The sequence below is a fragment of the Schistocerca gregaria genome, chromosome 6, assembly GCF_023897955.1.
Source record: "Schistocerca gregaria isolate iqSchGreg1 chromosome 6, iqSchGreg1.2, whole genome shotgun sequence".
NCBI lineage: Eukaryota > Metazoa > Arthropoda > Insecta > Orthoptera > Acrididae > Schistocerca > Schistocerca gregaria.
The window spans coordinates 126803219-126827895 of record NC_064925.1 but is presented as its reverse complement, the minus strand read 5'-3'; the positions used below and the strand labels follow the sequence as shown (position 1 = coordinate 126827895).

The 24677-nt window shown below is 42.7% G+C and overlaps 1 protein-coding gene across 1 annotated transcript in view; it reads left to right on the top strand.

The window, feature by feature from the left end:
• LOC126278765 (uncharacterized) overlaps positions 1–24677 on the top strand; it is a 58080-nt gene that overhangs the window by 25036 nt on the left and 8367 nt on the right. Inside the window, exons 3-4 of the mRNA XM_049979042.1 lie at positions 10899–10998; positions 16983–17096. Coding sequence (XP_049834999.1) covers positions 10899–10998; positions 16983–17096 — 214 coding nt within the window. The remainder of the gene's footprint in view (positions 1–10898; positions 10999–16982; positions 17097–24677) is intronic.

The following is a 24677-nucleotide window of genomic DNA, read 5'->3' as shown; positions in this document are numbered from 1 at the left end:
TGCTTCCCAACCCTGTTCAGATGTTCGAGGTGGCTCTCCTAAGGTCATCAAGTGTGCGATGATGCTTTCTGCAAGCAAGTGTTAACCGGTCACAAGCTGGATCAATCTGGCTGTTATGTGCAGAGGTCACAGAAGACTCCATTTAGAGGGTTACTTCCTTTTTGTGGAAACCATTCGCTTGGTGAGCATGGTCTGCTTTATCGTGTTTTATCGCCTAAATATGGTCTGCAGGACTGGACAAATGCATACAGAATCATGTTGTGATACTGTACTGCATTTTAAAATACCCTCAACATCGTACAAGGTTGGCTCCGTATTCTACGACTACGATCCGGCGACATGCAAACCTTGCATTCTCCAGTGGTGAGAAGCCAACGCCGTCAATCCAGCTTATATTTCCGGGGATTTCTTGTCCACGTTTTGTGGGAACGATGGTTCTGTGAATTCGCAAAGACACCTAGGAACCCAATTGACAGTGGAGCCAGCTGGGTACTGGCTGGCGAGTTACAGCTCAAGAAAACCAACGAGTAATTCTGTCACATTCTGTTAGGGTTACCTGCGAATATTAGTCGGCGGGTACCAAACAACTACTAACAAACACTACTAGACAGGTACGTAGCGTTGTTGCAGCGTGTTCAAATTTTATAGTTGTGCCCTCTTCTCGTTCCAAATGATTTGTTAACACTCCAAAAGCGAGCCATTCGGTCAGTATATGGAGGACAGGAATTTCAGCCATATGGCGGCTTTCCCACATTGGTAGCCATAGGCTACGCGAACTAGAACCGGAATAAAGATGGTACAGAAAATTGAGACGTGTATCACTGTCAGTTGCTGGTCGTACCTACTGAGATACTACTGTATTTATTGAAATATTTTGCCCTGCAATTGTGCGCTGCTGTAAACTGGTCTAGAGAACTGAAGGGGTAAGAGATTCAAGGTGTTGTGCAGGAACTTCAAGCTCTGAGCAGGTAGAAAGTGCTAAATAAACAGGTGTAGGCATGCATATTTAAGTTCAGAAATATGTAAACAGGCGGAAAATGCTGCTCCGGTCGGCACCGTCTATATAAGACGACAAATCTCTGGGGATTTTCCCGTACGACCACTTCAAGAGTGTACCGTAAACATGAGGAATTCGGTAAAATATGAAATCTCCAACGTCGCTGCGGCAGGAAAAGGGTCCTGGAAGAGCAGGACCAACGACAGCTGAAGATAATCGTTCAACGTAACAGAAGTGCAACCCTTCCGCAAATTGCTACATATTTAAATGCTGGACCACCAACAGAAGTCAGCGTGCGATCCATTCTGCGGAACATCATCGATATGGGCCTTCTGAGCCGAAGACCTACTGGTGTACCGAGGATGACTACACGACACAAAGCTTTAGGCCTAGCCTGGATCCGTGAACATCGACATTGGCCTGTTCATGACTGTAAACGTATTGCCTGACCGGACGAGTATCATTTCAAACTGTATCGAGCGGAAGGACGTGTACGGGTACGGACACAACCTCATCTATCCATGGACCCTACATGTCCGCAGGGGACTGTTAAGGCTGGTGGAGGCTCTGTAATGGTGCGGGGTGAGTCCAGTTGGAGTGGTACGGGACCCCTGAGACGTCTAGATACGATTCTGACAGATGACACGTACGTAAGCATCCTGTCTGATCACCTGCATCCATTCATCTCAACTGTGCATTCCAAGGGACGTGGGCAATTCCAGCAGGACAACACGACACTCCACACGTCCAGAATTGCTACAAAGTGGCTCCAGAAACACTCTTCTGCGTTTAAACACTTCCGATGGCCACCAAACTCCACAGGCATGAACATTATTGAGCATAGCTAGGATGCCTTACAACGTGTTCTTCAGAAGAGACCTACGCCCCCTCGTACTCTTACGGATTTACGGACAACCCTGCAGAATTTGTGGCGTCAGTTCCCTCCATCACTACTTCAGACATTTGTCAAGTCCATGTCACGTCGTGTTGCGGCACTTCTCCGTGCTCGCGAGGGGCCCTACACGATATTAGGTGGATGTACGAGTTTCTTTGGCTCTTGAGTGTACTTACAAAGCTTCGTTGGGAAGGTACAGCAGTGAATGTATCGGGTTCAGTACTGCTGTTATAGATGCTTGAAGCCGTAAACATGGCCCCAAAATGTTACCAGTTGTCAGTATTCCCCTACCTTGCAGCTCCAAAAGTTCTGCAACCTTAGATCGCCTTTGCCCTTAGAATTCATGATGACTGCCACCTAATCGTATACTGAGTACAACCAGTGTGGATCTGCCTTTTAGACATATGGTATAGTGCGAGGATGTCCTGCTGACATCCCTCCGCTGTGGCCCCTCGTAAGAACAACTGCATTTGACACAGCGCTGTGGAACTCTCGATCGTCCTAGTTAGCGTTACACACTATTCAACGTACCATTGTTCTTGCCAGATATGGTTACGATATTCCCTTCCTAAATCATTATACCCTTAATTGCAAGATACATTTCATCACTTTTGTTGTGATTAGCATTTCTAACAGTGGTTTAATCAAGCTTTCCTTACTGCTTTAACCTGTAACAGCCTCTTCATCTCCAAATAACTACTGCAACCGGCTGCGGTGGTCTAGTGGTTCTAGGCGCTCAGTCCGGAACCGCGCGACTGCTACGCTCGCAGGTTCGAATCCTGCCTCGGGCATGGATGTGTGTGATGTCCTTAGGTTAGTTAGGTTTAAGTAGTTCTAAGTTCTAGGGGACTGATGATCTGAGACGTTAAGTCCCATAGTGCTCAGAGCCATTTGTGTCCTGTCAACCGATACCTTCTTGTAGTCAGGTTGCACCACAAATTTCTTTGCTCTCCAATTCTATTCAGAATTACCATATCAGTCGTGTGACCTATCCATGTAATCATCACCATTTTTCTGTAGCAGCACATTTCGGAAGCTTCTATTCTCTTTTTGTCTAAACTGTTTCACTTTTATGCATGGCTACACTCCATTCAAATAGGTTCCGTAAGGAATTCCTGACACTTAATTCTATATTCCATCTCAATAAAAATTTTTTCTTCTGAAACGCTTTTCTTACCATTTTCAGTCTGCATTTTATATACTCTCTACTTAAGCCATAATCGGTTAATTTCGGTGTCCAAGTAACAAAACTCATCTACTACTTTAACTGTCTCGCTTCCTAATGTAATTCCTTCAGCGTCACCTGATTTAATTCTGCTGTACTTGATTATTCCTGTTTTGCTTTTATTGATGTTCATATTACATGCTCCTTTCAAGACATTGTCCTTTCCTTTCAACTGCTTTTCATAGTCCTTTGCTGTTTCTTTCAGGATTACAATGCCAGCAGCAAAGCTCATAATTTTCATTTCTTCTTCCTGATCTTTAATTCTTACTGTAGGTTTTTCTTTTTCTGTATACTTTTATTTTCATTTCTCCAAATTATAAACACCTTCTTTCCTCTTTATTTGCTGCTTTCGCAAAATAAAGATGTTGTTTCCACAGCTGTGACCACAGTCATACCACCAGAAAACACTCGACGCCTTACTACACCACATTCATACGATAAGGTAAACAAAAACACATAATCTTCAACACACTGCGAATCTAAACAAAACAAATCCATACCTTACTACAGTACCAAGACAAATTTGTGAAGTATTGTTGTTCATCATCTCCTCAGAAACGACTTTATGGATTTCAGCCAAACTTGGTATACACATCATTTGCTATCTGGAAAGAAGTGTGAGAGTAATAACCATCTATCTCACAAAGGGGCGGGTGAAAGGATGATAAAACTGTGTAACGCAATGCGCGCAAATAAGCAGCATATATTCATCCCGTCTTTGAGAATGTGAGCACTTAGCGACTTTGCACATCATTTGAAAGCTTAATGGACCTTCTCCTCGCTGACACATATCAGAAAATGAAGAAACAAAGGAAGTTTGTCGCTTACCACGTTATCGCTGTTCGTATAGTGAAACTGCCCATCGCGCACGACGTTTTAATTTTTACTCAATTTACTGATAAGTCTATTGGCAACACACTTTGCAGAAACTATACAGTATACCACAGAATGTACCTGCAAAATTATATCACTGTCCGTCACATAGTTCAGCAGATACGACATCGTAAACACTGAGATGCGTGAGAAACAGCCGCATTATACATGACGGTTTGTTTGTTAATTACAACTAACTCTGTTCGCAACATATTTTGAAGACAGTATCCACACACACACCGGAATTTTTAATTATTTATTCGCTGACTGGTAACCACTTGATGTCGGCTGTTTTCGATATACATCCACTAGCCAGTAGTGAAAGCTGAAAATTTGTACCAGATCGCGACTCTAGTCCGGATTTCCCGCTTATGACCATCGGTCGCCTTAACCACTTTGGCCACCCTTTCACGCTTCCCAGTCCGCACCAGAGTTCCATGTGTCAAATATTCTATGTAGTCCTTTGCATCGACTGCCTCCAACCAGCGCAGCGCCGCAAAACAGTATCAAGAAGGCACTGACCGCGCGCTAATGGGAAGAGAGACCAGCGCCACGCCAGTCCACTCTGGTGTTTGTGAAAAAGGCCCTAAAATATCCACTAACATCATATGAAAAGGGTTACTGGCATTCGGTAGCGTTTGCAATGGAATATGCTGATCGGTTTTGACATTCCATCAGTGGGTACATTCCTCAATAACACTGTCCCAATTGCTATCAGTGTGCTGTTCCATCAGTAGTTGTAGTTGATGGGGCACCTGATGTAGCTTGTGGCATAATGGTGATTCATTCATTCCCAGTTGTGACTCTGTGTTGCATCACCAGGGTAGCTGGTAAATACCCATGATGACTAAATAACCCCTTAAACTCTATTAATGATTAGTCCATCACTGCTTCCTCTATTCATTATAAGTGCTCCACTTTCTTATGTAATGAAGTTATACTGGTGGCTTGCTTATAGTTAGGGTCCAAATTGATCCTACCTAGATCATCTTTATCTAGAACATTAACATTAGCGACCGACAATATTTACAGAAATCCATGCCCCTGGTCCCAAAACTATCAACACCGACTGGTACTAACCAGTCACTGGCTACCATCCATAGAAGTAAAATTCTCTGGTGGAAAAAATTAAATCCTGCTTTATGTAATTCGTGTTTTTCTCCCAGTGGCACAACCACACACACTCCCTTATAGGGTACTTTGTTACTACGCTAATCCTTGCAGTTTCCTTGTATCCTACAGTACTGTATTTATTACCTCTCTGTCTCTTTCCCACTGCCATTATCTCCTTCTCCCTCAGTAAAAAAAAGTGCAACTATGTTCACACGTCAAATTTATTGGGAACATTCTTAAAGGTGGTGAGGAACCTCGAATCAAGCAGCTGCAACCGCAATTTTCAGTCAGGGCATATTAAAAAGTAGCATATTCGCCTTTTTGTGCTCTAAGGGGAGCATTTCTAAGATTGTTCAGTTTTTTCCTTGAAACACCAGGATATGTCGTTCACATTAAAAGAACTTTATGGGTCAGTAAAATTTTGATAGTTTACTAACGTGGAATAGAAATAATCAAATTTAATTTCAAACCTAACAGTGTATTTCACATGCACAAAAATTTTGCCTTTGGCTGTATTACAACATGAGATTCAAGAGCTTTATAACGATAACGGAGACATATTAAAGCAAGTTTCTTCCCCTTAAGTGTCTTTATAAACTAATTTTTCGTCTCACATCTGATTTTAGGTGGGTATTTTATGTGTACAAATAGAAAACTTTGAATCTCTGTGTCCCAGAAACGGATAAAAATATCAAGACAATTCTCAAGGGTGTTTGAGATACGGATCATAGGGAATATTTTTAGATAAATGCATAGACAGAACATGCCGTTAAAATTTGAACGTTTGTTATTTAGATATCCACTGATAACACCGAAAAAATGATGAAAAACACTTGTTTCGGGTTTTCCTAGAAAGCGGCAATGAACTAAATGGTGCCACCGTAAGCCCTTTAAGGCGAACTGTAGGGCACATCTATTGCAGAAAGAACCAACTGATTCGCTTAATTTCCCTAAGGTGTAGTATTCATAGACTTTAACCTCGTTCTGCAGGATAGTTACCATAATACGATCCTTCTGTTGGATGTACAAATGGTCTGTAGCACAAGGTCTATTGAAAACAATTGACCTTATCAATTGACCTTATCTTTTTCTCACCAACAGAGTCCGCCTTATGAACGACACGAAAGTTCGATTTGTTAGTGTGACATTTTGGAACATGACGGCAACATATGCTGTAGCATGCGTACCATTGGGTACCATTTGTGATAACAGCCATGCCCGCACAGACTCTGCAGGTCGTTATTCTGAACAAACGTAATTGTAGCAACATGTGAAACTTGTGCGGGTAAGTAAAATTCATTATTACTCAGAATTTTTGGTCTCGCTGATATCGAGTTAGTGCGCCGTTACTGGTCCCTCAACAGTCTTTATCACCTGAGGGTATTGCTGAGTATTCAAAGGGAACTCTGTACCTCATGATCATGTTTCGGAAGTTGGGATCCTTAGTCTGGGTTCTTCACTAGGCTAAGGTGGAACATGAGTAAATTTTCGCTCATACTTTTCGACTTGGTCCTTTCCAGACTGTGGTCACTCATCTTAGATTGCTACATTTTTACCGAATCGCCCTATATATTGACTCTGAACATCCTCACATTATCGTCTGCACTCGAAAACCAAACCTTCCAGGTCAGTAGGAGGTGCTAAAAATCATCCTAGCTTGGGACGCCACAATGAAAGTTAACCCTTGGGGTGACTATATAAATTGATTCAGAGGGTATGCAAAATTTACTAACAACATTTGTTTTTCAAAAGAAAAAACAGATATAAATTATAGTTATTGATTGAATGCTGTAAACAACTAAGATTTGGGTTAAGAGAAAAATGGACACGCATCCTGGGTGGCAGAAATGAGTCAGGTACTCTGGCCCTAAAATGTGGATTACGCAATCTGAATTGATCTGACACTGAGCAGACTTTGATTGATAATCTACAGACGTTTCTCAATATACGAGGTGCGACAGTAAAGTAATGAGACTGGTTTTCTTTGCAAGATGTGGCAACCCTGCGGCCTTCCATAAGAACAATATCTTTGACCTAGTCTATAAGCTGCTTCTAGTCCAAGAAGCACACTTTTGCAACTGCTCAGTTGTGAGTTGTGCTGTAATAAGTTAAAACGTGTTTGTGTGTATCGTCACGGAAATGGAATGGCATAATATTGCGCAAAGGTATTCCATTTCGTTTAGCGTTAAATTGGGTGAAACCGCGACGACAACTTACTGTAAGCTTCAGAAGGCTTTTGGAGAGGTGGTTATGTCAAGATCTCACGTTTTTCGTTGTCATAAAATGTTTAGTGGAGGCAAAGTGAATGTTGAAGATGAAGACCGCAGTGGACAACCATCAACGTCAAGGACGGATGTCAGCTTGGCCAGGGTGCGTGATTTCGTACAATCTGATCGAAGATTATCCTTGAAAATGATTGCAAAAGAACTGAACATCAATCGAGAAACGGTTCGTCTAATAAAAACTGGAGATCTTGGTATGAGAAAGTTTTGTGCAAATATGGTTCCCAAAAATCTCACACCACAACAGCGAGAAACACGGAAAAATATGGCAGCCGATCTGTTAGAGATCGGAAATCAAACCGGAATTGTTGAGCCGTGTTATCACTGGCGATCAAAGTTGTTTTTTTTTTTCAGTACGATCCAGAGACAAAACGCCAAAGTTCTCAATGATGCTCAAATGGATCACCCACACCATTAAAGGCTCGCATGTCAAAGTCAAAAGTGAAATGCATGCCTGTGTGCTTCTTTGATTCCAAAGGAATTGTTCATAAAGAGTGGGTGCCTCCTGGACAAACAGTTAACCAATATTACTACAAAGAAATTTTAGAAAGACTTCGTAAAAGAGTTCTTCGTGTCCGTGCCTACATTGCTGATAATTGGATTCTCCATCACGATAATACACTGCTCTGTCAGCAGAGCAATTTTTAACCTCAAAACAAATTTCAGTACTGCTACTGCTACCTTATTCATCAAATATCGCTCCGTGCGACATTTTTCTATTTGCAAAAGTCAAAACGGCGGTCAAGGGACACCATTTTCAAACGACCCAAGATGTCCAAAAAGCTGTGACGAAGGTCTTGGAGGATATTACAGAAGATTAGTTCGAGAAATGTTACCATCAATTGCAAAAGCGCTGGAAAAAGTGTGTGCAATCAGAAGGGAACTAATTTGAAGGAGACAACACTAAACGTGACTAAAACGGTAATCAACATATTTTTTTAACATCATTCTCATTACTGCCGCACCTCGTAGGTGTAGCTGAGAGCAAGTGGTGTTTGAGATCTGTACTCCCTGATAAGGCCAGTGCAGCAGTATGTTACCATGTTTACTTTGTGCGGTGATGTAAATTACAGCTGTCAAGAAATGCACTGCGGTGACGAGACGTTGAGGCAGCATCTGTGAATCGAACGCGGCCACGGAAGAAATGAAGAAATCTCACAGTCCAGCGATCAGGCAGACGTATCGCAATTCACTCTCTACCAGAGCCCTGAAATCACGGTAGATTTCAGTGTGTGACACACCCGTTCGTTGGTCGTACCAAGAACCAATCTGGCTCACTTATACGACAGAGGGCACAAGGATACCAAACGTCGAGACTGGTATACCAAAAAAAAAAGTGTGCCCTCAGCAAACGAATAGTCCGAGAAGTCTGAAGCCACACTGTTGGTACAGTGAGAAATTCACCACAGGCTCTCCATAACTACTTGCAAGTGAAGTCAGTCTCAGCACAGGTCCCAAGCACCAACCACACATTCCAGAGCTGCGACCAGAAGATGCTTCCAGACCGTTATGCAGTACAGACCTGTTATGCACTACATTTTATACATTGAAGGATTACTTAGACAAAACAGAGCAGGGGTTTGATAAAAAATGTTATACATGAAATGAAATGAAATGATGGTATGGTATTATTGGCTGGGAGACCCCATTCGGGGAGTTAGGCCGCCATATTGCAAGTCCTGTTTAGTTGTCGCCACTTCGGCGACTTGGGAGTCAATGATGATGAAGAAAACACAACACCCCGTCCCCTGCAGGGATTCGAACCCGGGCCCCCTGCGTAGTAGGCGGTAACACTACCTCGACGATCCGGAGATGGACAATGTTACACAAATAAATAATAGTAAAATAATAATAATGATTATAAAGCGTCCAACATTCCACATAACACCTTTACTTTATGTTTTTTTCCCTTCTTCTTTCCTTTCTAGAAATACTTGCCCCCAAGCTATGCACAGCACAATACTAACGCCTCTTCTTCTTTCTGAGCTCAATATCTCACTCATTATGGAGGGATACTGACAAAATTTTTCAGGATAGCAAATGGGAAGTTGCGGTACAGAAAATGGCCCAGAGATCACCAGTGTGTGTGTGTGTGTGTGTGTGTGTGTGTGTGTGTGTGTGTAGTGAGTGAAGTGTTATGAAACAATGTGAGTATAGTGTGTGCAGTCACTGATAGTGAGATATGAGTGAATAGTGTGACATTACATTATTTAATGAGTCATTTGTAAGAAAGGTATTGCATACCAGGAGTTAAATCTAATGATTGTCTTCGCACCTCTCTAGATAAAAAATTTCCATTTTCCCGCAAAGTGCACAAACGACACTGCCTTCACCACGTCTTGCTCCAGTCACAAGGCTTTAGAGGCGCTAAATCTTCCCTTCCAGACGAGAGCACAAATCCTGTCGAACCAGGGCAAGAGTTAAGAAACCTTCATATCTGTAAAAGAAAGAGACCGCCAATTTCTGGCTTTTTTTTAAGTTTTCGCTGAGGTGAAAGATGTTTTTCCCCGAAGTTGTGTCGCTTCCCATGGCAGCAAGCGAACAGATACAATCTTAAAGATCTTTATTTAAATCGGCTGTGCCTTGGAGCATGTTAGTCCTAGCTATGGGGTGTGATAAAGATTCTCTCAACGTTTCTCAGACGCTGGAGTTTCTTATACAACCGAGGCGGCTAATGGAAGTGGGTCACAGGCCTATTTCCAATACTGGCGAACATGAAATCTTGTGAATGTGGCTCTACACACAATTCCTGGTTCAAAACTCCACTATGTAGACCCATCTCTGCAACGCATTGCCCCAGCCCAGCCTTCCACTGGCGCCATGGCAGGAAGCTCGGCATTGTTCTCCTGGAGACCTTTCACGACTAGGGGCTGCTCTGTCTGGGTCTGGACCTGTCCGGCAAGATTTACTGAGGTATGGGCTTGCCGTCAATTGCATTCAACTTTCAATATGCTGTTTCTGAGAGCTAAGAACCATAAAAATACCTCATGCTTTTATCGCCCTACCAGGTTCCATCAACATCTGCTCAGTCGTTAACTTTTTAGAGTGTCACTCAAGGTGTGCAAGGTTGTAACAAAATCTTTAATAGTTTTCCATATACAAAAGAGAAGTGAGAGAGTAAGTTGTCCCCTCCCAGCCCCAGCAGATGGCACCAGTTCAGATCCCGGCACCACCATATTCTACGCATGACCCTAGGCCAGCGGATCGAGGAAGCTGTGAACATTTACATTATTAGTATCGGTTATTATACAAAGTATGATGATGAGCGATGATGGAACTAGTTGTGATACATACCAATATACATCAGGTGTCATTGGTTCAAATGGCTCTGAGCACTATGGGACTTAACATCTATGGTCATCGGTCCCCTAGAACTTAGAACTACTTAAACCTAATTAACCTAAGGACATCACACAACATCCAGTCATCACGAGGCAGAGATCAGGTATCATTGCATAATGTGTACCTTATTGATAAATGAAGCACAGCAGTAAAATACGTTATTATTTTCAGGTACATCAATGATCTGGAAATCGTGCTGAGCACATCTATCTATGTCCTGTTGCTTGCGAATGCACTAAATATTTGTTTGCATTCTTTTGGAATTGTAGCGGTAAGTGTGTATGTCTTGCTATATCGATCTGGGTGGCTCGTAATATGGTTTTTGTGTATGTATGCGTTGAAGTGAATAGGTTGGTGAGGAAGTTAAACTTCAATACCGTTAATATGTCTATATGCTGAATATATGTTCCGATTGACAAACACGTTCTTAGAACTCATATCAGGTGCAAAAATATAGTTAGAACACGTGTATGGGTCTACTTTTCAGGATTCACAACTAAATGAAATGGCTGAAAACCGAAATCTGGAGTTAATACGCATGTGCTATGGGGAATTTAGAACTCTGTGGCCGTTAAATAACAAGATTTAGCTGGTTTTATTTTAGTAAAGTGTTGTGTGTTGAACAGTGTCATTACTTGCCCTCTACGAACGCTGTCAGTAAAATATCTATGAAGAGAACATCATTGTATACGGAATTTCTACCACTCTGCCAGTTGTACACATTGGTACAGTCTTTGAAGAATAGTGACGTGATGCTGTCCACTGAAACTGGCATCATATAGTACCTGTTTATGGAGAGCCCATTGCTCGGGGTGGCAGACCCCTATATCACGGCATACAGTAGTTAAGAACCCTAAACATGACTACTCTTAGGAATGACACAACTGGTAGCTGGCGTTACAAAGGCAACTCTTCGTATGAACGTCGACCAAGGCAGTGCCAGAGTAGTAATCTGATGGAAACAGTGTGAATAAGGAGTACACTTAGGAGACGCAATCACTACTCTTGTCCACTCTGTTATGGGGTATTACTGCGTATGGGGTACTTTCTAGACGGGATTAAATGTGTACGTTGAAATAATTCAAAGACCGGCAGCTCGTTTTGGTCTTGTCGTGAAACAAGGCATACAGTTTCACATACATTATACAGCCGAGGTGACAATAACTACAGATCCCTTCTAGAAACCTTTCAGCTACTGATGACAACATCTAGATGCATTATTGAGCAATCTCAAACAGTTAGTAGTTTGTGGAGATTTCAGTGTAGACAGTAGTTTGTGGAGATTTCAATGTAGATTTCTCAAAAGATACGGACAGAAAAAGTGAACTAGAATTATTATTTGAGTACCTCAAACTAATTTCAATAGTCATTTTTCCAACTCATGTGCAGCAAGATAGTAGGACACTGATTGATAACATTTTTATAGACAGTGCTCAGACTAAGAAAATTAATGTGTACTCTATTGTTAATCGACTATTGCTCATACTGCACAGTTAATGGAAGTAAACAACATGGCACCGTGCAGGCCTAAGGAAGGTTCATAAAGAAGCGGAGAGACTTATTAATGAGAACAGGATAAAATGTTTTAAGAGCATGTTAAGACAGGTGGTATGTGATGAGATGTACATAGAAATAGATGCTAACGTCAGATTCAATTTTCTCCCAATTTATGTCAACATTTGGAAGCTGCTTTCTTAGAAAGTTAGGCGGAATATCAATTAACAACAAGTAAGTCACCGAAACTAAAGGAATCAGAATCTGGCGTAAGAAGGAGAGGGAAACTTACATAAATGGCAAGATCAGAAATTGCTTGTATACTACAAAAATTAGCATAGTGCTTTAAAGAAAGTAAAAAAAAAACCAACTGAAATATGAACGTCTCAACAGAAATAAATAATGCAGATAACAACATAAAAATTATACAGGATATTGTAAAAAGGAACAATCAGTCAATGTAGAATATTCCATAACAAACTAAATGACAATGTTGTGACTGATAATTCACAAGTTGCGAGCAATTTTTACAATCTCTTTCTAAATGTAGCAGCAAAAATAGAATTCAATGGCTCAGCTGAAGAACCAAGACAATATATTAAAAATGTAATTTCACAACTAACTAAAAGTAGCACCAACATCCTTCACTGAAGATAATACGATTACAAAAATTCTAAAAAGGAAAAGCAAACTTGGTTTTGATGAAATTTCAGACAGAATTCTCGGAAGTTGTTTAACTTAAAATGTAAAATCTAACAATTACTATAGAATTTCTTATCTTTTCCCAATATATGCGAAAAGCAATGTGGTCAAGAGTAGTAGCAGGCTTACGTAGGAACAGTTTGCTTATCACTGGATTTCAGGAGGGTTGCTCAAATAAGAATCTTAGTTATAAATTCACTCATAATGTAGTGCAGACTTTACGTAATGAAATCTCGCCAGCTGGTACTTTTATTATCTTTTAAAGAGGGTTTGATGACATCTCACGTTACTCGCTTACAAATGCTTAAGTTTTGTTAAATTAATGGCTTTACACACAGCTGGTTTGAATCATACTTAACCCGACAGGGCAACACCTGGGATCTCAACGTCAGTACTTGCAGCTAGTTTCACAAACCCTTACAGTTTCCATCGCTTTTCATTTGCATTTTAATATATATTATTGAAGGAAGTGTTACTAAATAAGTAGTATCATTACCAATCACTCTATTGCACTTTTTTAAAAGAAAAATTCTACATTTTGAACAAAAACATTGAAACGCCCGCAAAACCCGCTGGGAAGAACAGGTGATTAGGATTTTGGAAAGGGCCAAATAAGGTGCCGGTCAGTTTCACATCAAAACTGTAATTTATTGTAAGTTAATAACACATTTGCAACCAAAGCTGCACATAGCCAAACTTTTACAACTACGAGTTTCAAACTCCAATTCCTTCACGGCTGAAGGCCTCCAATCAAGAAAACTTAAAAATCAAGAATGTTAATTTCAAGTGGCTGAAGACTTACAGTTCAAATTACAAATTTTAGGCGCTATGGTTGTCCCGCTAGATGGCTCTGCTATAGGTCAAACGGATATCAACTGCGTTTTTTAAAATAGGTACCCCCATTTTATTATATATTCGTGTAATACGTAAAGAAATATGAATGTTTTAGTTCGACCACTTATTTCGCTTTGTGATGGATGGCGCTGAAATAGTCACAAACGTGTAAGTACGTGGTATCACGTAACATTCCGCCAATGAGGACGGTATTTGTTTCGTGATACATTACCCGTGTTAAAATGGATCGTTTGCCAATTGCGGAAAAGATCGATATCGGGTTGATGTATGGCTATTCTGATCAAAATGCCCAACGGGCGTGTGCTATGTATGCTGCTCGGTATCCTGGACGACATCATCCAAGTGTCCGGACCGTTCGCCGGATATTTACGATATGTAAGGAAACAGGAAGTGTTCAGCCACATATGAAACGTCAACCACGACCTGCAACAAATGATGATGCCCAAATAGGTGTTTTAGCTGCTGTCGCGGCTAATCCGCACATCAGTAGCAGACAAATTGTTTGAGAATCGGTAATCTCAAAAACGTCGGTGTTGAGAATGCTACATCAACATCGATTGCACCCGTACCATATTTCTATGCACCAGGAATTGCATGGCGACGACTTTGAACGTCGTGTACAGTTCTGCCACTGGGCACAAGAGAAATTACTTGACAATGACAGATTTTTTGCACGCGTTCTATTTAGCGACGAGGCACGTAAAGTTATTTTGAATAGCAAGCTCGGAGCGGTTGTGCTAACCGTATATTTACCGACGTCTCCTGTGGCTGCGATCAGTAAAGCTAACGTCGATTGTTAGAGTGTTTGTGTAGTCAGGCTCCGTCATATTAAGTACACGTATGTTCTGACGGTCGAATGAGAGCCTGCACAGCTTGTACCGACAGCTGTTATCAAAATAATACGCGTATTCAGTGGAATACTTGGTGGATACAGTCTTGGCATACAGGAACAAAATTTTCAAGGAAAATTTACTTCTTTCAATTTTTTTAAAAAATGTCTAGTTTTCTTGTTTTTGCTTTTTCAGTCCACACACCTTCCTTGCGAGGTCACAATTAACTCCACTTCAGAGATTTTAACACAACAGATTTCTCCAATTCGTTCATTTACCTTGTTGGCGAAGTTTTTGACATTATTTTTTTGCTGAAAATGGTCTGGCAGAAGAGCAGAAGAAAGATGCCTAAAAATTCTCTTCTTCTCAGTTTTTATTTCGTATTCCTGTTGAAAAATAATAGACACTGAAAACTTAGCTTCTTGGAAGCAATTGTCAAACGTTGTATCAATATGAAAATATTCTCTGGCTTACAGACCACCTGCATCCAATGATGGCTTAACAAACAGAATGAAAAAGAGGGTTCTGAATAATTACAATAATGTTGGAAGGGCACACCCCAAGTGTGAGTCATACCCTCCTCGGAATCTTATTTTATAATAACACATTTTTCTTTCTAGAATTATTTTGTTTGATATTTTCTCCTTCCTGCCCCCTATGTAATACATACATTTGTGCTTCAAGCAAGTAAACATTGCACAGAAATAAGAGATCTTATTTGGCATTCCGTTGGTGGGTTTAATATACATCACCTCTGGATCTGGGCCACCAAACCATACACTGACGTGAGGAGGTATCTTTCACAGAGATGTTAGTTACCTGTTGTGCTGGACGTCTCTGTCTCTCTCTCTCTCTGTCTCTCTCTCTCTCGCTCTCTCTCTCTCTCGGTCATCCAGCTAGAGGCTGCACTGATATCCATAATATGTCTCTCTAATGTTTGTGTGTGTGTGTGTTTGTGAGTGCATGTGTGTAACGAAGAAAAGCAAACAAAACTTTTGTGAAATGATTGAATTTTCATAAAAACAGAAATTAAATTTTGGGATTACATAGCAAGACAAAGATGTAAGGTGTAAGGAGACGGTACTTGACGTGAACATTTTTATAAATGAGCACGAAACACAGAGGTGCGTGCGTGCGTGTGTGTATGTGGGGGAGGGGAGGGGGTGGCGGAGGCGCTCGCCCACATGTGTGCTAAATGACACTAGTGTTCCAAATTCAGGCGAAGATGCTGAAGTAATTATCTTTATAATTCAAGTTAAAATTACATGTTGTTTGGCATGGAAATAGTATAATATTGCCAATACTTCTCTGGAACATGATGCCATTTTACACAATCAGGTAATACTTGAGCGATTTTTGGAAACAGTATAGTTTTCTCAAATATGTTCAAATATGGCACCATTTTTGCAATTCAGTTGAAGTTTTTCGTAATTTTTCTACATGGATATAGTACAGTAGTGCCAACATTTTCTGAACAGGGTACTGATTTATGCAATTCAGGACAAGTTTATGTATGTTTTTTAAGCTGTGTGTGCACATGTGAGATGACAGGTACAGCATTTTACATGCATATTTGATAATTTATACAGGTCGCTCGGATAATTTTGAACATCACACTTCTTGGACTGTAATATCAATCGGTCTGTTAAGCATAACTTGGCTACCTGCACCGTCTTCGATTATTTTTAAAATCTCCCACAAGCGCCATCTTTTCTAATTACCCATCACCACCATGCCCCATATCTAAATTTCCCACCAGTGTAATTCGCATTTCCTAATTTCCCTCCAGCGCCATCTTGTATTTTCAGATTTCTCATTTGGGCCGTCCTGGATTTTTCGGCATCTAAACCGCTATCGGCAAAAGCTCGAACTTTTTGCCAGGTAATACTTTGCTATACCACTTCCAGATCAAAGTAAATTCATCTCTAAAGAATACTAAACGAGACAATTGAAACGAACAAAGTTGTAAACAGCTCCCGGAAACACATCTAAGAAGCTAATGCAGCCTAAAACAGAAAATAAACCAAATACGAAACTGTTTATTTCTGATCATCACATCAGAATGAAACCGAAGCATAATATACACTTCGAAATATATTTCCACGTATTTCTATTTGATTCGTAAGAGATGAAGTGACGCACCAACAGAATCCTTCATGTAGAGTGTTAGGTGTAACTGCCTGAATCATGTTTACGTTACGAATCTCCTTGAACTTTCTGTAGTGATTGAAATTAACTACCATTTCCGTTGAATGAAATATTCTCACTGTATCACATATGTTACACAAAGGCATTCAAATAAAATTTTGTGTTATTGGTGGCTATGTTCATTAATTTTGCATACTGTTCTTATTTTAAAATTCCGCCCTTATAGCTGTTCCAGGAGGGAGCAACAAGCTCGACCGTATTTAAGGAAGTGATCTCGTTTGCATCTTTCCTGGCTCAGACAGGCTTATTCTGCTTCATCGGACAGCTAATAATTGATCAGGTATTTAACGTTTGCTATTATAACTTTCCACTATTTAATGTTTTTCAGTGTCGTTTTATTTCTGTGAGAGACATCAAAGTAATTGGAAGAGAAATTGAATGGAAAGAATAGTGTATTGAAAAAGAGGTAATTAGATTAACATCAAGGAAAAAGTGTGAGGTAACGGAATTTAGTCGAAATAAATGATGTCCTAGTGAGTGAATTAGATCAGGAAATGAGGCACTAGACATAGTAGTTGTGTTTTGGCAGTGGCATAGCAAAATATCTGATGAGGCCCGAAACTGAGATGATATTTAAATGCTGATAGGCTTAAAAGCATTTCTGAAAAATAGGATTTTTTCCAGAAGAGTACTCTTCTTTGATATCACAGTCACAATTCGTAATTTAAAACCAGCAATCGAAGAACAGGCTAATACTAAGACGTACCGAGCTCCAACACGTAACCATCACCGTCATCATTACCATCTTCATCGCCAGCATTGTTACTATCATCGACATCGTCAGCATAATCAAAAGGATTAGGCACGTTAAGACTGTTCCATCTCCATGATTTCAAAATTGGTCTGCGCAAATTTTCGGTGCTCTCTCGGACTCAGATTCCGTCTAGCTGATTGAAGTCATAACCGAGACAATATGAAGTACGGTAAATAACCACGTCGACCTCACGTAGCTATTGCGCGTCGGCCAAAGAAGAAAAGATGTTTGGTTTGGTTTGCGGGGCGCTCAACTGCGGGGTCATCAGCGTCCGCACAAAGTCCCAATTTTTACACAGTAAAGTTTTTACACAGTCCATTCTAGCCACTGTCACGAATGATGATGATGATGTTATGATGAGGACAACACAAACACCCAGTCTCCGGGCGGAGAAAATCCCCAACCCGACCGGAATCGAACCCGGGATCCTGTGATCCACAGACAGGAAAACAAGAATGCATTTATCTTAGATTTATATACATACACTCCTGGAAATTGAAATAAGAACACCGTGAATTCATTGTCCCAGGAAGGGGAAACTTTATTGACACATTCCTGGGGTCAGATACATCACATGATCACACTGACAGAACCACAGGCACATATACACAGGCAACAGAGCATGCACACTGTCGGCACTAGTACAGTGTATATCCACCTTTCGCAGGAATGCAGGCTGCTATTCTCCCATGGAGACGATCGTAGAGATGCTGGATGTAGTCCTGTGGAACGGCTTGCCATGCCATTTCCACCTGGCGCCTCAGTTGGATCAGCGTTCGTGCTGGACATGCAGACCGCGTGAGGCGACGCTTCATCCAGTCCCAAACATGCTCAATGGGGGACAGATCCGGAGATCTTGCTGGCCAGGTAGTTGACTTACACCTTCTAGAGCACGTTGGGTGGCACGCGATACATGCGGACGTGCATTGTCCTGTTGGAACAGCAAGTTTCTTTGCCGGTCTAGGAATGGTAGAACGATGGGTTCGATGACGGTTTGGATGTACCGTGCACTATTCAGTGTCCCCTCGACGATCACCAGAGGTGTACGGCCAGTGTAGGAGATCGCTCCCCACACCATGATGCCGGGTGTTGGCCCTGTGTGCCTCGGTCGTATGCAGTCCTGATTGTGGCGCTCACCTACACGGCGCCAAACACGCATACGACCATCATTGGCACCAAGGCAGAAGCGACTCTCATCGCTGAAGACGACACGTCTCCATTCGTCCCTCCATTCACGCCTGTCGCGACACCACTGGAGGCGGGCTGCACGATGTTGGGGCGTGAGCGGAAGACGGCCTAACGGTGTGCGGGACCGTAGCCCAGCTTCATGGAGACGGTTGCGAATGGTCCTCGCCGATACCCCAAGAGCAACAGTGTCCCTAATTTGCTGGGAAGTGGCGGTGCGGTCCCCTACGGCACTGCGTAGGATCCTACGGTCTTGGCGTGCATCCGTGCGTCGCTGCGGCCCGGTCCCAGGTCGACGGGCACGTGCACCTTCCGCCGACCACTGTCGACAACATCGATGTACTGTGGAGACCTCACTCCCCACGTGTTGAGCAATTCGGCGGTACGTCCAGCCGGCCTCCCACATGCCCACTATACGCCCTCGCTCAAGGTCCGTCAATTGCACATACGGTTCACGTCCACGCTGTCGCGGCATGCTACCAGGGTTAAAGACTGCGATGGAGCTCCGTATGCCACGGCAAACTGGCTGACACTGACGGCGGCGGTGCACAAATGCTGCGCAGCTAGCGCCATTCGACGGCCAACACCGCGGTTCCTGGTATGTCCGCTGTGCTGTGCGTGTGATCATTGCTTGTACAGCCCTCTCGCAGTGTCCGGAGCAAGTATGGTGGGTCTGACACACCGGTGTCAATGTGTTCTTTTTTCAATTTCCAGGAGTGTATATTTGAAAAGTATGTGCTTCATAATAACTGCAGATTTAAGCAATATCAATGTAAATAATCATATTTGAATTTTGTTCGTTTTCTGCAGAGAATAAGTTCATTTTTCGTAGCTCAGTAGATCTGTGTTCTCTCAGGACGACTGGCATATAACTTGTAGATAATGGTAGTGAGGGCCAAAACCGGTCGTGGTGGGGACCGCATCACCATGCCTCACAAGCTGGACAAGGAGTTAATTAATTTTGCTGCCATCAGTTACGCACAGACAAGGAGGTAGTTCCATCTAGCTTTCAATACAGCAGCCAGTCAGAAGGGAAGTAGTTACTGCTGTCGCAGTTTTCCACAACGGCTGCATCAAGGTATCAGAACATGCCGTGGATGTCTCATTCCACCGAGTGACGCCTGCTATTGTACCCTCCTTAGACCAAGGATTTAGCACTCCGAGTTCAGGCCATCCGACCGCCGTATGATCCTCAGCAGAGGAAGCGGATAGGAGGGGCTTGTGATCCGCACGCTTCTCTCCCGGTCATTATGATGGTTGTCTGTGAACGGATCCGCTACTATTGGGTCAAGTATCTCCTCAATTTTCATCACGGGGCTGAGTGCACCCCGAAAAATTGCAACTGCGCATAGCAGCCCAGACGGTCACCCATCCCAGTGCCGGCCACGCCCAAAAGTGCTTAACTTCGGTGATCTGACTGGAGCCATTGTATCCACCGCGGCAAGGCCGTTGTCCCTCAGTGATATAAGGACGAACAAAATGTGCTCAAACCTCAAAGACAAGATCATTTTATTGATAAGAAACCTGATTGACAGGTAGTTCATCCTTGTAGGAGTGTATGAAAAAAATTTCAGACCAAATGAGACACATTTGTCGCAGTAAAGGACACCGAAATAATCGCATCGCATTGAAATAATCGCCCCCTCTGGTGGCAATGTAGGCGTGTATTGTCGCGTATACAAGATCATAGGGGTGCCGAGCAGCATCCTGCGACAGATTGTCCCAAATATATTGCACCTCGCTGGAACTCAGCAATGATTTTTGCAGACCCTGAGTACCAGTAAGTTTCAACCATGTCTCATACGCCTTCCATAGGCGAGAGATTTGGTGATCTTGCTCCCCGTGGCAGTTGTACACCCAAAAGAGAACGTTGTAACACAGCGGCCGCATATGAACGTGCGCTGTGTTAATGAAAACGTGCATCACCTTCCTGTCAAATAAATGGCAGTACCACAGTGATAAAAACCTATCCAAGGTAAGGGCCAGTGGTTACTTTATGCTACGGATACGCCAGATGTGACTGTGACTTGTAATTGATACCCGCGCCTCCCCCCCCCTCCCCCTCCACCAATAAAGCCTGCGGTGGTTAGACTTAACGTGTCGTGGGGGAGTACTCAGTAACAGGCCGCTCACCAGGTTTACACAGTACGACTGTACATTGCATCACTCGCATACAGTGAAAGCCTACTCTCACCTCTGAAGAAAAGATGGTGTTATTCCACTGTTCATTTGTCTCTTTCACTTCGCCAGATAACCATACTTGACGGTATCGTGGTAATCGGTGGTATCCTGGCCGAAGAAATTGGTCTGTGAGTATGGAAATGTTACACAGGCTGAAATCAGCGACAAAGCACTGGTGCATTGTGGGCAATATGTGCCAGCAACCCGTAATGCATCTATCCGGCTTCTCAAAGACCCATTGGGATCCCCTTCAAATGGTCCACGCTGTTCTACAGTGGCACGTACAAGGGATAGGCAAAATAATGTGAACAGTGGTAGTAATGGGGTAGTTGTGTTTGACGGCCAACAACGCAGTTGGGGCGCGTGTCCCGCTGTACTGGGCATCTCCAGTACGGACTACGCCTCAGTGCAAGTTGTTTACGAGTACTGCGCACTCCCTATTTGCATTCAGAGGACGAGATCGACGTGAAATGAAAGACCTATCAGAGTTCCAAAGAGGGCAGTTTTTTGGGGCCTGGTTAGCTGGAAGCGAGGTGTAGCAAAGCTAATGCAGTGAGCGCTCAGCAACGATATACTCTCTTCTGCAAGAAGGGTCAATACCAAGACTAAGTTATCTGTGCACCGTTCAATCTTTTGACCAACTTTGTTGTATGGGAGCGAAAGCTGGGTGGATTTAGGTTACCTTATCAACAAGGTTGTGGTTACGGATATGAAAGTAGCTAGGATGGGAACAATGGCAGGAGGGCGTCCACAATGAGGAAATCAAAGAAACACTGGGAATTAACTCTATAGATGTAGCAGTCAGGGCGAACAGGCTTAGATGGTGGGGTCATTTTACACGCATGGGAGAAGCAAGGTTATCCAAGAGACTCATGGGTTCAGCAGTAGAGGGTAGGAGGAGTCGGGATAGACCAAGGAGAAGGTACCTGGATTCGGTTAAGAATGATTTTGAAGTAATAGGTTTAACATCAGAAGAGGCACCAATGTTAGCACTGAATAGGGGATCATGGAGGAATTTTATAAGGGGGCTATGCTGCAGACTGCACGCTGAAAAGCATAATCAGTCTTAAATGATGATGATGATAATGATGATGATGATGGTTAGCTGGAGCATCATTAACCCAGCCAGCCAACTTATTGAATGTTTCAAGAGCAACAATGGTCACTACAGCCTACATGAAATGTGGAAAGACATTATCGTGTAAACGTAATAGCGGGCGCAAACCTAAACTAAATGACAGAGATCGTCGTACGCTAACACTAATTTTGTCAAAGCAACACAAAACTACGGTATCTGAAGTGACTACAGAGTTCAAAAGCCATCTTAGAGATCCCTCATCTGTCGACATTGTTCGCCGAGAAATCCATAAAGCGAAGATTAATGAGCTACTACACAAAAACCATTAGTGAGGACAACCTACGCAAAGAGCCTTAAAAAATGGTATCAGGAGCATAAATCCTGGTCGGCTGATCAGTGAAAACACGTCATATGGTCCGACGAGTCTACATGCGTGACACATGCCGCATATTGACTCATGCTTCATCTAAAAAGTCCAACTTTAACATCACCTCAGCTGAAAGATATGCTCTATAAGAACTGATAGGAGACCAAGACATCATCATCTTACCTGCTGACAAAGGAAATGCTACTGTGCTTCTCTCACGCACACAGTATAACATAAGGTATACAGACTGCTCTACGATCCTGCATATAGTAAATTAAAAAGTGATCCGACGGGTAGGATCCAGAGGAAAACTGTGAACTCATCAGGAAGAGCTCGATTCCAGCGAAAGTCGCTAAGGGTTTGCGTGAACAGGCTGCAGTTCCTCCTAGACTCTACGACCTACCCAAGATTCATAAGAATGGGGTGCCTCTCCGCCCCATTATAAGTAACATAGGAGCACCTACTTAGTTTTTTGCCAAATACCTGACATCACTATTGGGACCTCTCGTAGGCAAGTGCGACCATCACATTCGAAACTCTGAAGATTTCATAGGTCGCCTGAAAACTCTTAGATTGCAATCATCGGATCTGCTAGTAAGTTTGGATGTTGTGTGTTTGCAGGACTCTTAGCAGCTCATTAGCAACAAGTTTGAGGAGGACATAGTAGCATTATTCAAACACGTACTTACTTCAACATACTTCTTATTTGAAGACAAATATCTTGAACAAGTGGACGGTGTCGCCATGGGAAGCCCTCTGTCTCGTGTGGTGGCCAATTATTTTATGGAGGACTTTGAAGAAAAAGCACTACAGTCAGCCACTCTCAAACCCTTTTGTTTTTTGCGGTATGGGAATGATACATTAGTGTTGTGGTGACATGGTCTTGATACTCTACTTACGTTTCTTCAGCATCTGAATTTCCTCCATCCGAATATAAACTTCACAATGTAAGTGGAAAAATATTCTACTTTACCTTTTCCTGGTCTTGGTATGAAGGAAAGCAGATGGAACCTTGGGACAAAGCGTCTACCGCAAGCCAACGCATACAGATCTATATCTGCAGGCCACAAGCTGCCATCATCCTCCACAATGGGGTAGTGCATTACGTAGGTTAGTTCATAGAGCACATGTGGTATCTGATCCTGAGAGCCTGTTGAGTGAAATACAACATTTGAAGCGGTTATTCTGAGAGACAGATACGTAATGCATTCATGCCCAGAATGAATATACGAAGACACCCACCACTTTCGCCTTTATGCGGTATTTTGGTGTCATGTCGTCAAGAATCGGAAGATACGGAATTATTTGTGCTTTTCAACCATCTGCATAACTGAGAAACCTGTTGGGTTCGGTTAAGAATGGCCTTGGACTGAGGAAATGTGGTGTGTACAAGATTCCTTGTCAGTGTGGGGCAGCGTATATAGGCCAGACATGTCGCACAGTACAGGAACGCCGCGATGAACATCAGCGTCATACACGCCTTCGTCAACTGGAAAAGTCGGCAATTGCGAAACACTGCCTGAATAAAGGACATCATATGATTTATGAATAGACGGAAGTCTTATCCCCGGCATCATCCTTCAGGGACCGTGTCATTAAGAAGGCAATACATATCATTACAGCCTATAATCTCATCAACAGGGATACGGGATTTCAACCGAGCACAGCCTGGAACCCTGCATTGGCTGCTGTTAAATCACGACGCGAAAATCAAGATTCTTCGACAACAGGCCTGCCATGATACCGTCAGTCGTACCTAGCCACGAGCAAGGTTGAACCACCTAAAGATGTCGGACAGTTGCTCCGAAGAAATATTGTGGAATTTGCACAACGTGATCCGGCGGCAAACCCGTGAAGACTATTTACTACACATTCGCCGGGAAAGTCACAACATTTTTCTAATTCCCAACATCGAGCCGGGTTTAAGTCTAGAGAACGCCAAAAGAAGTCTAGAATCCTGATCGCTTGATCAAGACAAGGAGGTGAAAGTATGATGGTGTGTGCCGCCATATAATGGTATTCCTCGGTTCCCACCATTACACCCATGGCCGTGTTACAGCCAACGATTATGTGAACATTTCCTGAAAACGATGCCATATTTCAGGACGATAATGCACCAACTCACACAGCCAGGACAGTACAATCGTGGCATGAGGAGCATGCAACTGAACTGCAGTCTTCCCTAGCCAGCACATTCCCTGGACTTGAACATTGTCGAACCGTTGTGGGCAGTAGTGGAGCGAAGTCTCCAGAGAGATTTCCGCCTCCCTCGTCACTACAGGAGTTAGAAGAGGTT